At 38.2% G+C, this 14,361-nt stretch overlaps 1 protein-coding gene across 1 annotated transcript in view; it reads left to right on the top strand.

Moving 5' to 3' along the window:
• The window catches only part of FLT1 (fms related receptor tyrosine kinase 1), a 139,601-nt gene that overhangs the window by 17,768 nt on the left and 107,472 nt on the right, over nt 1–14,361 (top strand). The window contains exons 4-5 of the mRNA XM_058185588.1: nt 4,878–5,002; nt 14,171–14,333. Coding sequence (XP_058041571.1) covers nt 4,878–5,002; nt 14,171–14,333 — 288 coding nt within the window. The remainder of the gene's footprint in view (nt 1–4,877; nt 5,003–14,170; nt 14,334–14,361) is intronic.

Below are 14,361 nucleotides of genomic sequence, written 5' to 3'. Positions count from 1 at the left end.
AAGCTTTTTTGAATGCCCAAACTAGTGATACATTATACAGTGATTACCAAATATTATTTACAATATTATTTGAATTTTGAATTTGTACTCCAAAAAAGTATAAAACTTTGCATCATTTATATTTGCAACATCTCCTGGTATAAAGTCCCTTTGTATGCAATATTTTGCTAATTTGAATAATTGTTAACATTAAATCTTTCCAGATTTGTTTTTAAATTCATTTAAATTCATTTAATTCATCTATTTTATTCCTTTGATGCATAAATGTCCCAAAATCAGCTTTTTAAAAAAAAATATAACTTCCTTCAACCTATGCTCGTTAGTAAATTTAATTCCTCTGTTTATATATGGACAGTTGTATCATTTATAAGATATGAAGGTCTGTTTGTTTTTTGAGAAAGTGGACTTAAAAAAGAGAAATCTTTGAGATTAACATTTACACTGTTGCTAATCTGATGGGGTGGAATGCTTAAATCCTATCCTTACACATTCACACTTGCAATTTTCCATACATTGGAGGTGAGTGGAATGCTGACAATTGATCCTGGTGAACGTTTTTGTCTCTCAGAAGCAATCAAACTGGTTCAATTTAGTGATGTTCCTACCTGAAGCACCTCTCCCCACTCAACCAATCTATTGTTGTGTTGAAGTCTGATGGTCTGAACAAAGCAATACAGAACTCAGTAGATTTGAAGTAAATGTTCCATTTTACTTGTTAGATTTATATCCAGGCTACTGCTCAGGAGCTCAAGATGTCACATAAAGTATTGTCTATTTTTCCCCACAACAACTCTGTGATAGGACAGACTGAGGGGAATAAGTGGTACCAAAATACCTAAGTCAGTGTTTCTTTTCCTCATCAACTTATGACTGAATGGGGGATTCTAAGAGTTGAAGTCTACCAACTTCAGGTTTATGAGGCCGAGAAACACTGATCCAGAGAGCTTCCATGGATGAAATGCACTAGGATTTGGTTGTCCTCAGTACCTTAACTACCACATTGCTTAGTAAAGTGCTCTAAAGGAACATTTTACTCTGTTGCAGTGAAACAGCCTTTAAAGCAGGGGTGAAATTCACTTACCTTTCCCTACTGGCTCTCAAATGTGAGTGCATGCGCCTCCTCCACGCATGTGCAGAGCCTTCTATGAATGCACAGAGGGTCAAAAACGGGACATGATGATGTCTGGGTGGGTGGACGGAGCCTCCCGCCACTGACACTACCGGATCACGCAGTCCGGATAGTTCTGGCTGAATTTCACCACTGCTTTAAAGATCTGTGCACCTCTAGATTTCAACTCTATAACTGATTAATGCTATTTTGCAACTTCTTAAAATGTCTGGTTTCTACCAGGGTGTTGAGAATTTGTTTAAATTTTCTCTTGAGGACATTTTGCAATTTGCATGGTGGAGATGAAGGTATTTTTCTGTTACACCTCTTTCTGTCACTCTAAAGCCCTCCTGCTCACTCCACTGGCTTATTGGAAAAGGTCAGTTCCCTCATGATAGCTTCCACTGAGATTTAATTAAAGTGTGGGAAGGCAGAAGACTTCCGGAGAAATGACTGTACAGTGAAAACAGGATATTCATAGACATGTCTCATAATTGTTGGAAAATTATTGTAATTTCCAGTTTAATTTGTGTATATAGCTCACTCCAAGGCAATCCTTACCTCTAATAAGTGCACACAAAGCAGGGTATAAGGAATTAATTAAGAACGTGAAAGAGATTTTAATAATCATGTTGTTCTATTATTGCATTATAATATGTACATTTAATATTGCAATATTAAGATATTAGTTATGCCTTTAATGATTCCCAAATTCCTTATCCCAAGATACCAAACCTACAAATCTTGGTTCTATCAATGTTAATATTTTATCTGTCATCAATTTTCCACCTAATATTTTGGAGTCTAGTTTCATAAGGCAAAGCACTAGAAAATTTTGGAAAATCACAGTGGATGATTTCCGGGTTAGTTTTATTTAGCCCACTCCCAAGCAGTTGCTATATTCAGATTAAAGCACATATATATGACACTCAGTTCATCTGGCAAAAAAATACAACTTGATATTTACCTTTTCTGCAGGGCAGTCCCGACTAAGGTTTATGGGAGTTGTAGTTTAAAGTATTGAAAGGCAAAATATATAAATCAAACCTTTTCTTAGCTAGTAGGTGCATCTGAAAACTCATAGAATACCTAACTCAAAAGCACAGTTGTTTCAAATTCCCTGAAGCTAAATTTCTGATATGGATCATGTGACCAAATTCTTTGTAAGTAAATAACATGCTTTAAACTGACATTTAAACCAGGGGGAAATGATTAATTATAAGAACAATAAGGTACAAAAACAAACCATTTGACCAGGAGATATTAGAGTGACGTAGCCTTGCAACTTCTATCAGTCTAGAAGCAGCAATTGTATCTGAAAACTGAAATTCTCCATGACTGGTCAGTGATGGTTACAGTAAGTCCAGTTCTGAGATCATTTCAGCCCTAAGTAACTTATGTTTATGTAACATGGAGTTGACACAGAAAGAGTCCCAGTGAAGTCTATGGGTTTATTTTAGAAAGAATGACACAAGATACTCTCAAATGGAATGTGTACTAAATGATGCTTTTTTGCCTTGGTAGAGAGTTTGCTTCAGATGGAAATGGGAAGGGTAAAAGTTCTAAGTCCTGGGATGAACTTTCTTACACTTGAGCTTGTAACATGAATATTTTTATATGGTCACTTTTCTGAAAACACAATTTTGATTAAGTAGTTTTCTATGCCAAATATTCACTTGCTTGCTATTGATTGTAGCATAAATATGAGTAGATTTTTATATTAAGAAAAATACACAAACCTTTTAATGATAGAAAAAGTTTAAATGCCACCAGTTCTTTTTTCCTATCTATGTGATAGATAAAAGTGTACCATTTTTCCACAAATGATCAACTTTGTATTTTATTATCATTTTCAATATAACCGAATAAAGTAAATTATGCCAGGCTTTGTTTGCAGTATCAGCTGTCATATAACTATATTGGCCCATAATAATGGAGATAAAATATGGCAGAGTTGCTAGTCGAGTGAAATTTTTTTTATAGAAATAGACAAAAAGCCATCAAGAATACTGGAATTATTATTTCCTGGAAGATTACCTATTTAAAATTAAGATTGTGACTAAGCTTGGATTGTTTCCTATCGTGGCGATTTGTGTAGTTTCTCCAGCATTTTGGCAGGTTGCAGTATTTAGAAATGCAGAACAAATGTTTGCAAATGCAGAAACAGGATCTGACAGGAGAGGAAGAATGTTCTCCTTGTCTTAAACACTTAGCACTTCCTGTAGATTGATCAATAGAGACAATGAACCAAATAAAAACAGAGAAGATTTATGTATAAAAAAAATTTAGTCAGCTAGGAAGGACAATCTAATTCAAAAGAGTTAGAGTCACCATAGACTAGTGAATAAATGTACTCCTGAATGTTTTGAACCTATAACTGTAGCAGTAGCCAAATTTACGCATCATGGTAAGCTGGAATGTGGTTTTTGGCTCAACATGTTTTTGTGAAATGAGCCATTGCAATCTGTAAATTGTAGTTAATGATTTAGTATTGTGTCCAGACCAAATACCAGCTATGAGGCCTCCAGAACTACTGGTAGTTGCGCCACCAAATTTCAGCAGAGAGGTTGCCAAACATAGATGGGAAATATGCAGTAAGCAATTGGTTTAATTGGTTTAATTAATTTTTTAATGAAAAACAAAAACAAGAATGAAAAGTAAAATTGGACAAAAACTTTGGCCCACTGAGAGGTTTCCATCTTCCAAAAGTTTTTTGTTTTTTTTTGGAAACCTCCTGAGAAAATCTCGAGTGAATTGTATCCCTGAAGATACCTGAAGGTTTGACCTTATCTTATGTTTGATAGATTATTTGGATAACACTGAGACATTCACATAAAATATCTGAAAAGTAGATCTTTGTGCTTAAAAATATATTTCTGATTTCTAAAGAGAAGGAATCTGCACTGTGGAAGATATGCATTTGTTAATATTCTTCTCCAAAAAGGCGAGGCTGTTTTGTAATCTGTGACTGTCACCTTTGGTTGCAACTAGACCATGGACATAATTCTTAGAATGAAAATGTTTTTTGTATCCTGGATCTCTTTCCTGTCATTTCTTCAGAAGATGGCAGTGACCCCCACGAGTACACCATGGGCAGCAACAACTGGTGACATAAAGTCTAGAGACTTGAGGCAGCTCTTCCTTGTACTTAAAATGGCCTGCAGGTTATACATACAGGAAACTGCTTTGCAACATTTGCTGTTTTTGGAAAATAGCTTTTAATTTCGTGACAAGGATGAATGAGCCTTAAGGGAGTAGTAACCAGCAACATTTCACTGGAGGTACAACATCTTGGTTGACCCGTTTTTATAACTGTAACTCCTGCAAAACAAAGCAGAATAGAGTTGTTGTTTTCTTTTTTAAAAAAGTCTGCCTTTTCCTTGGATGATATTAAAAAATGGAAACGTTAAGTTGTTTTTATACTTAGGGGATTTCCCCCCCCCCTCCTTTCTCTTCTCCTCATTTTAACCAGCATGCAATATGGTTCAATTCAAATGCATTTTTGAAACACTGTATCTGACTTGCTTGAAGTCTTTCTGCAATTTTTGGATGAATAAAATTCAAGATGAATCCATCAATAAGCCAGGAAAGGGTTTGCATTCCTAATAAAGACCTTTCTCCATTACTTTGGGTGATTAATGCATGTAACTGAGATAAATCACTATATGGCAAAATTAAGTGGCAAATGTAATTCATCAGGTAATAGTTTCGGTTGTATTTGTTGGCATTTTCTTATGTCATTTATTATGATTTTCTTCTCTTACTGCAGACACACAAAACCCATTTATCAAGCTACATACAAATATACCAGAAATGATACGTACAACTGACGGAGAGGAGCTGATTGTCCCCTGCAGAGTTACAGCACCTGATATCCATGTTAAATTAAGAATGGTAGACTTTTTTTTAATTGCTTGCTATATGCATTGCTTGTTATTTATTTATTTAAATTTTTTTTATTCGGATAAATGCAATTAATACATCATCCTTTGTTGGATGTGTTAGTATTCAGTTTCAATGAAATCATTGGCATGTTTCAGCTTTCGCTTATGTTGCTCAGAGTGGATGTGGAATTTTCTAAAACAGGGGTCTCCAGCATTGGCAACTTTAAGCTTGGTGGACTTCAACTCCCAAAAGCTGGCTGGGGGATTCTGGGAGTTGAAGTCCACCAGGCTTAAAGTTGCCAAGGTTGGAGACCCCTGTTCTAAAAGCCACTATGACAGCATTATAATGATAAAGAACATCTTTAGTTAAGAGACTAATTATTTATTTATTGCTGTAGAGAGGAAGTAACACCTGGGACAGAGCTATGGAACACTTGCTCAGTCTATATTACATTTCATCCATAAATATATCCAGCAGTCTCTGCAGGCTATTGCTGGTTTCATGAATGACATAATAGCATCACAACTGTGTGTCACAAGTTCTGGTCTTCTTGGGTGTGTTTGGATTGTCATAAGGCATGTCGAAAAGGGATGGGGCTTGCGTAATACAGTAACTTGGTCTGCATAACTGAAACACACCCAAACCCTGTGTGTTAACTAGTTTGGTTACAAATCATGTGTTCTAATTCAGGGATCTAAGCTGGCTGAGGAATTCTGGGAGTTGAAGTCCACAAGACTTAAAGTTGCCAAGGTTGGAGACCTTGTTCTGATCTGTCTTTTGATGATATTTTATACTTCTCCCTGATTGCCATTGGAGTGCCTTCCATCTCACCATATCTGTTGTCTGGCGTGACATCTGGTGAAAAACTGCATTGCTGAATGTTCATTGATTTGCTATGGGGGACCTTGGGGTCTCTGGGGTGCCAACCAAGTGAACTCAGAGGCTGGGTGCAACCTGCACAGTCTCTGTTCCTTTCCTTGTTGTCTATAGCTAGTCAGCACAGGCCAAGCAGGCTGTCAATGTTTTATTAACCTAGAGAATATTTACAAACACACTGCTGATTGTGAAGGGTGAGGGGTGACAGCAAGTTGTTGGATGTTTTTGATTTGTGCAAAAATGATTACGGCTGAGGAAAGACAATTAGTCTTAAAGCACAGATTAAAAATTCAGTGGAGTCTGGTATGGCTTTTTCCAACTAATGTATTTTATTAAAAAGCACAAGAGCCAGTTTGGTTTAGCGGTGTAGCAGTGTAGTAAAGCATTAGCAGAAATTGGGAGACTGTAAGTTCTAGTCCTGCTTTAGAAACAAAGGCCGGCTGAGAGATTTTGGGCCAGTCTCTCTGTCTCAGTCCTAGGGAGAAGGGAAGGACAAACTACCTCTGAAAAGCAATGCGAAGAAAACTGAAAGGACTAGTCCAGGTAGTTTCCAGGAGTCAGAAAATTATTGGAAGATACACACACACACACACACACACACACACACACACACACACACACTCCATTAAAGCTTTCTTGATCTGGAGCTCAATTCATCAGATGCTTAGAGTGGCTAGATCAGGGGTCTCCAACCGTGGCAACTTTAAGCCTGGCGGACTTCAAACTTTCAGAATTCTGGGAGTTGAAGTCCGCCAGGCTTAAAGTTGCCAAGGTTGGAGACCCCTGGGCTAGATAGAGGTAAGATATAAACTGGGTTGAACTGGGAAGGGGAGAAGGGACTAAGGGCCGGTTTAGCTCTGCCTGGTAAGGCCTGTTATTAAGAACACAAAGCCTGCAATTACTGCAGGTTCGAGCCCGGCCCAAGGTTGACTCAGCCTTCCATCCTTTATAAGGTAGGTAAAATGAGGACCCAGATTGTTGGGGGGGCAATAAGTTGACTTTGTAAATATATACAAATAGAATGAGACTATTGCCCTATACATTGTAAGCCGCCCTGAGTCTTCGGAGAAGGGCGGGGTATAAATGTAAACAAAAAAAAAAAAAAAGGACATGCCAACCTATTTTCCCTTCTCTTTTGCCCACTACCCACTTCAAGCATCTGATGAACTAAACTTTAGCTCGCAGAAAACTAAGCTCTTTAATATTGTTAGTTTGAAAAGCTGCTGGCAGAAAGCCTATTCTGATTTTTTTCAGTACCAAAATCCAACATAGGTCTACTGTAATGTCGACCATGTCACATTTATTTCCTCCATGTCAAAGTTTCTGGGAAACCAGGACATCCTAAGCAAAGCCATCTAGGGAATAAGGTATCTGTTTTCCATGCTGTTGGTTGTGGATCTATCAGCCTAGGCCAGGGGTCTGCAAACTCAGCTGGCTGAGGAACTCTGGGAGTTGAAGTCCACAAGTCTTAAAAGAGCCAGGTTTGCAGACCCCTGGCCTAGGCTACCTATCCATAAAATGGGAAGTTCGACCAGGATGGAAAATATACCGTTTTCCCCAAAACAAGACATCCCCTGATAATAAGCCCAATCGGGCTTTTGAGCGCATGGCAATGAGGTCAAGCACTTATTTCAGGGTTCAAAAAAATATAAGCCAGGGTCTTATTTTCAGGGAAACACAGTAAGACTCACACTATATTAGCAATCATTTAGGTAAAGTTCATCACTCACAAAAGCATTACCTTTTCATGTAGACTAATTTTTAATTTATTCTTCTATTGCCTTTAAAAAAAAACAGTTGTCAAATTCCAACTAAGTATGTAGTTCAAAAGATATCTGAAATTTTTAGCTTTTTCACACAATTATATTTAAATTATCCATTACTTTATGCCAAATGTAGACTAATATAAAGAAATAACAAATTTAGTCTCGAAGGTTAAAAATGACTTGATTCAGTGTAAGCTGATAAATCAGGAAAGTATTTTAATATTCTTATGTTACTTTTTTTTTTGCTCCAGGACTTGCCTATACTAATTGTTTTCAAGATGCAGTTATGTTTTATTTTAGTTCTTATTCTTAATAACAATACTATCAGTCCATATTATACTTTAAAGAATAGTATATTGTATAGTTTGTTTTGCAAGCTTAGCAAGCTGTGTAACATCAGCTACTTCAATTTCTAAGCCATGGTTTATGTTGGGATAAAAACCTGAAATTTTCTAGCTTATTTACAAGTCCCACAGACATGATAAAATGACCCTTAATGTGGTCCACATTTCCAACATAAGTCTGAAGTAAATTTATTCATTCCAGATAATTTTTCCAGAGTCATATATAATTTCAAATTTCTCTTTGAAATTGTAACATAGGGTGAATTTCCATTTTTTTCAACCACGTTTTCCCACTATTCCAACAATACGTTATAATCAAAGTTCTTAGATCAGGTTATCTATTTCAAATTTTAGCAATTTTATGTTCATTGTTTGTACATTCAATTCAGCATGAAATTCTGTCTTCTGCTGTTCCATTCCAAATGCATGACTGCCTATTTTAAATCTTTCTCATGCACAAATTGTGCATGCACAAATTGTGAAAACTAAATTCTTCTTCAGCCTGTTGCTGTCATGGTTTCAGTTATGTTGCCAGCAAAGGCATTACAAAATAAAGACTTACTCTTTTATTCCTTTTCTTTTTGTAAGTTATGCATAAACTTATTTCATGGTTGACAGAATCTCCTGAATCAATGGGCATACTGCTTATTGTCAGCATCTACATATGCAGTGATAAATCAGCTCAAAGAACAAAAGAGACGTGTCTCTATTTGGCAGCAGGAACCACAATATAATCTCTAGCATTCAAGGCACTCTAGAATCTCAGCCAGCAGGTTATAAAATAACAGGCAGTGTGTGTATTGTAAGGCACACTCCTCTCATTATTTCAATAGTTATTATGGCTTCCTAGCAGATTCTGCAAAGATAAAGGAGTATATGCTACTCTGATATGAGCTGTGACTGCTATTCATTCTGTTAAGACATATCATTGTCTAAGCAAATGGCAGAAAGTGAAGGGAGGGGCCTTCCTGTGCAGTTCAGTCCATGTAATCCATGATAATAGAATCCAGATAGAATACAGGCTGATAGTTTGAAGCATCTGTCAGTTTGTGAAAGAGATGTGAGGGGAGTTGGGCTGAGAGAAAGGGACCGGCCCAAAGTTTTCCAGCTGACTTTTATACCTTTGGTGGACTCACAGTCTCCTGGTTTCTCCCAGCACTAGATAAAAGTTAATTCTAAAGACCAAAAAGTTTCATTCTAAAGACAGTGATATTTCAACTAATGTGACCAACTGCTAATCTTGTTAAATAAAAAACAAAAAACCCCAAGGATTAGGAATTTCTAAATGGAATTCTGTATCTTAAAGTCACAAAAAAATGATCATTTGTATATGTTCATACAATACTGGATGGATTCATGACCCCATAAGTGTGATGTTGCATGCTAATGCAGTACTTGATGCCAGAGTCCTTAACTCAGTTTTGTATAATGCTGAAAAAGTATTCCTCTACATTTTATCCAACTGAGACCTTTATGCAGAATTTGAAATGACTGATATTGCAGTCATAGTGTGATAATGTTTTAAACAATGCTGGATAAAGGGATTCCCCTAGTTCCCCCCCCCCCACATCAGTTCTCATTCAGTTTAATGGAAGAGAATTTACTTTCAAAATATATTTCAAAGGCAAACAGTATTGTGAAGAGACTAATGGGATGTCTATGGAGATCCTCGGTCATCTACATCATGGTTGTCCCAAAGATACTTTTTCAAAAGGCAATTGTACTTTCTTTGTTTTACCTTGAAGACTTCATATCCAAGAAGCTTCCTCAGCTCTGACTGAATGGTGGAGAATGGAAGGATTTGTGTCACTAATGGGTTTCAATTTCGTTTGCTACTGGTTCTCTCGTGGGCATGCATGCACAAGTGCAGAGACATCTGGGCGGGTGGGCAGAGCCTCCCGCTGCCACCGCTGCTACCAAGTTTGCCCGATCTGGGGCAAACCTGTAGCAACCCACCACTGATTTATATTCCTTCCATTCTGAAATATAATGGTCGTTAGCACTCTTTCTCAGAGTTGTTGAGGCCACTTGGAGGTTTATCTGTGATGATTTTACACCCATTTACACTATTCAGGTGAAACCTGAGGGCACAGATAAAACTCTAAGTGGCCTCAGTGATTCTCCAAAGAGGGCTAATGATCAGATGACTGCAAGGAATATAAATCCTTCCCCCACTATTCAATCAGAACTGAAGAAGCTTCTTGGATGAGAAGAGAAACATCTTCAAGGAAAAACAAGAAAATCCAGTTGCCTTTTGAAAAAGCACGTTTGCGAAAACTAATGGGATGGAGTGGTGCTCTTGTACTTATTTAATAATAATACGCAGAAGCAAAGAGAAAAAAGATTGTGTAAAGGACAAGGATTAGTAACCCCTTCTAGAAAGCATGCATCTCAGGGTCAGAAAAACAAAATTGTTTGTGGACATGCAGTGTTAGTTCAGGGTGGATTCATGTACTCCTTACACAATCCTTCCAGATTCCCCTAGCTTCCTACGCACTGATTTCCACAGCACAATGAAATGCCTCTCTTTTTCAGTAGCTATGCTACTATCACCACTATGAGGGAGTTTTGTTTTGAGAAATTGTTGGAGATAATTTTTCTCACAATTGCTTTGAACACATTTTTGGTGGAGAAGGTGGACCAGCTATAATTTTAAAGATGAATAATTAAAAGGGGTGCTGGCAGTTTTTGTCATTGAGTTCTCTAAGCAGATGGGCTGAATTTGAAATGTACCTTATGCTGCATTCATAGATTGTGGTTTGTATGTGGAACAGTATGTATGGCATATATGTATAGGTGTACATACAAACACACATATATGTATGTATACACACACAAACACACACACACACACACACACACATATATGTAGGTCTTGGTGTATTTGGGTCTTTTTCCTTGTAAGGTTGAGAGTATCTTGGCGATCTTTCAACGAGGTCTCACTCGTCATCTTCAGGCTAGTGCTTACAGCTTCGTGCTTGTGAGAGCAAAGCGTGGTCGGAGCTGCTGTCTCTCTATAAATACTGGTGGGGAGCTGGGGCTTTGTTGCTGTAAGCGGGTTAGTTGGCTGTGTGGTTGCATTTTGATTGGTAGGTGGAGTGGGTGTTTGCAGATTAGTCGGCTGTTTTGTAGCATCCTGTGTGGGTGTGGTCCTAGTTGTGTGCCCATTAGTCTTTTGTGTAATCTGCAAACACCCACTCCACCTACCAATCAAGATGCAACCGCACAGACAACCAACCTGCTTAGAGCAACAAAGCCAACACTCCACACCTTCCCACAGTATTTATAGAGAGACGGCAGCTCCGACCACGCTTTGCTCGCACAAGCACGAAGCCGTAAGCACCAGCCTGAAGATGACGAGTGGGACCTTGTCAAAACGTCGCCAAGATACCCTCAACCTTACATGGGAAAAGACCCGAATATGCCAAGACTTACATACCTATACCCGTGAAAACCTACGAAAAAAATTTATATATATATATATATTTGTTTTCTGAGGTTTTCGCGGATGTTTGTATGTAGGTCTTTGGTTATTCGGGTTTTCTCCCGCGTAAAATTGGAAGTGTCTTGGCGACGTTTCAACGAAGTCTCATTTGTCATCTTCAGGCTTCAGCTTCGTGCTTCTGGGAGCAATGTGACACATTGCTCCCAGAAGCACGAAGCTGAAGCCTGAAGATGACGAATGAGACTTCGTCGAAATGTCGCCAAGACACTTCCAATTTTACGCGGGAGAAAACCCGAATAACCAAAGACCTACACACACACACACACACACACACACACACACACACACACACACACACATATACATACATACATACATACATATCTATACATACATATCTATACATACACACACACACACACACACGAGTTTGATCATTATAAAGGTGGGCATATGGAACATTTAGAAACCAATAGAGACAAGGTAGAAAAAAAACAACAAGAAAAAAAATGCAATGTATGATTTTTGGAATTCTTTGTAGCCTCTTTACATTTTCTTCTGTGTTGTGATAGAATAAAACGTTGCATACGCTTCTGTTTTCCTACTTTCTTCTTGTGTTGCAAGGACAGGGCAACCTGAATATTATCTGCTCTAGGTCAACAGATCATGAGGAGAGGGTTTAGAACAGTGTTTCTCAACCTTATCAACTCTAAGATGGATGCACTTCAATTCCCAGAATTCTCCAGCCAGCAAGTTGGTTGAGGAATTCTGGGAGTTAGTCTGTACATCTTTAAAGTTGCCAAAGGTGAAAAACATTGCTTTAAAATAAAACAACTTGTAGTACTGCAAGATGCTGTCCAGCTACCTCTCCTAGAGCATTGTACTGGGGATCTAGAAGGGATCTTTGTGTCCACAACTGCCAACCCGATTTAGACTCTTTTGGACTTGATCTTTCTTTTGCCAGCTTGTCTCCAATGCTGAATGTGATCCTGTTTTTTTCAGTTTTCAGAGATTATCCATGTTGATGGGCTAATGCACAGATGGCACAGTCTTGACCCCTTTACATAAGTCATTTCTTCCATTTGTTTGGAAAGAACAAAAAGCAAAATTGCAGACATATTTGTGGTGTTGTCCCATCACACTCCCTCATTGCCTCTCCCTTCCCACAGGGCCATTAAGTGCAGCCCTTGACCACTAAAATATGTACTGCTATAGTTTATTTTACTGTATTTATTGCCAAATATTTCTTATCTAATTGCAGTCATCCCTGGGTTTTTCCAGGGTGGCTCTAATCTTACAGATGTGGCTACTATGTATCCCACTTAGAAATTTGCCTTTCAAATGAAAAAAAATCATTTTTGGCTCAAATCCATGTTTGTTTGTTTGTTTTGTCTTTCTTGGAAAGGTCTCCCATTGCATTAAAAAATATCTCAACACTTGACTCAGAAGCAAATTTGTCATTATGTAGAGCAGGGGTCTCCAACCTTGGCAATTTTGTGACTTGTGGACTTCAACTCCCAGAATTCCTCAGCCAGCTTTGCTGGCTGAGGGATTCTGGGAGTTGAAGTCCACAAGTCGTAAAGTTGCCAAGGTTGAAGACCCCTGATGTAGAGTATATAATGTGTTTGCTAAGAAAAGGGAAACCACTTCTTACTAAATACTTAGCACAATCCACATTTGTCAAAAGGAAATTAAGAGCAGGGCAATTTTGCTTGGAAAGTCCCATGGGCTTTTGTACCATGACGAATAACAAAATTTGGTGTGGTGGAACATGAAATAGTCCATTTTTAAACCAAGTTTTTCCTGTACTAAGAGACCAAAAGATTTCAGAAATCTTCTGTGTCATTTATTGACTATTGCAATATGACTGTCCACGCCAAGTGCAAATCATTCTAACATATTTGCAAATCAACAACTGTAAATCATTCTCAGCTGCAGCCAGCGGTGGGATTCAAATAATTTAACAACCGGTTCTCTGCCCTAATGATTTCTTCCAACCACCAATTCATCAAACTGCTCAGAAAATTAACAACCGGTTCTCCTGAAGTGGTGCGAACTGGCTGAATCCCACCACTGGCTGCAGCCCCCAAGTCATTCTTATCATCCATGACCCCAAATGGCTTGATCGTGGCTTTTTAACTGACCACCTTTAGTCAATCATTGCTTTGTCCATGCTAGTCAACACCTGTGCAACAAGCCAATCATTGCACTGTCTCTCTGCTTCAAATCAGTCACTCAATTTATATCTGCCTCTACCCAAAGCTCTCTCTCTCTCTCTCTCTCTCTCTCTCTCTCTCTCTGTGTGTGTGTGTGTGTGTGTGTGTGTGTGTGTGTGAGAGAGAGAGAGAGAGAGAGAGAGAGAGAGAGAGAGAGAGAGAGAGAAACAAACAGAAAAGATCCTCAATTTACCTGGCACTGTTCTATCAAGCTCTATTAATTGCATTAATTAATTAATCTATTAATTGCATTACTTCAACCAATCCAGAGTCTGGCAAATCAGCAAACTTTTGGATTTCTGTCTAAGCTGGGGTGGATGAAGTGGAGCTGTACAAAGGATGAAAGTACAAGTTCCAGATGTCCGCACTCAAGTGCACTTTTCATAAACCGCAGAAATGCAGCGATGTGCAATAGATGAGGCATGTTCTATAACTCCCTGAGGTTCTTTGTCATAAAATGTGATTAAACAAAGCATTGATTACTTCTAGGGTTAATAAGTACTTAACTAAATGCATTGATTTCGTTTTAGATACCAGGAGGAAACATCATTCCTGATGGGAAAACAGTCATCTGGGATAACACAAAAGGCTTCATAATTCCGAAAGCAACTTATAAATTCATAGGGCTTCTTAGCTGTGAAACTACTGTTGATGGTCATGAATATAGCACCAAATACCTGACATATAGGCTAAGTGAGTACTTTTCTATACATCTCAGTTT

Source organism: Ahaetulla prasina, chromosome 5, assembly GCF_028640845.1.
Source record: "Ahaetulla prasina isolate Xishuangbanna chromosome 5, ASM2864084v1, whole genome shotgun sequence".
NCBI lineage: Eukaryota > Metazoa > Chordata > Lepidosauria > Squamata > Colubridae > Ahaetulla > Ahaetulla prasina.
The sequence above is the reverse complement of the archived record's forward strand: the minus strand, read 5'-3'. Positions and strand labels throughout refer to the sequence as shown.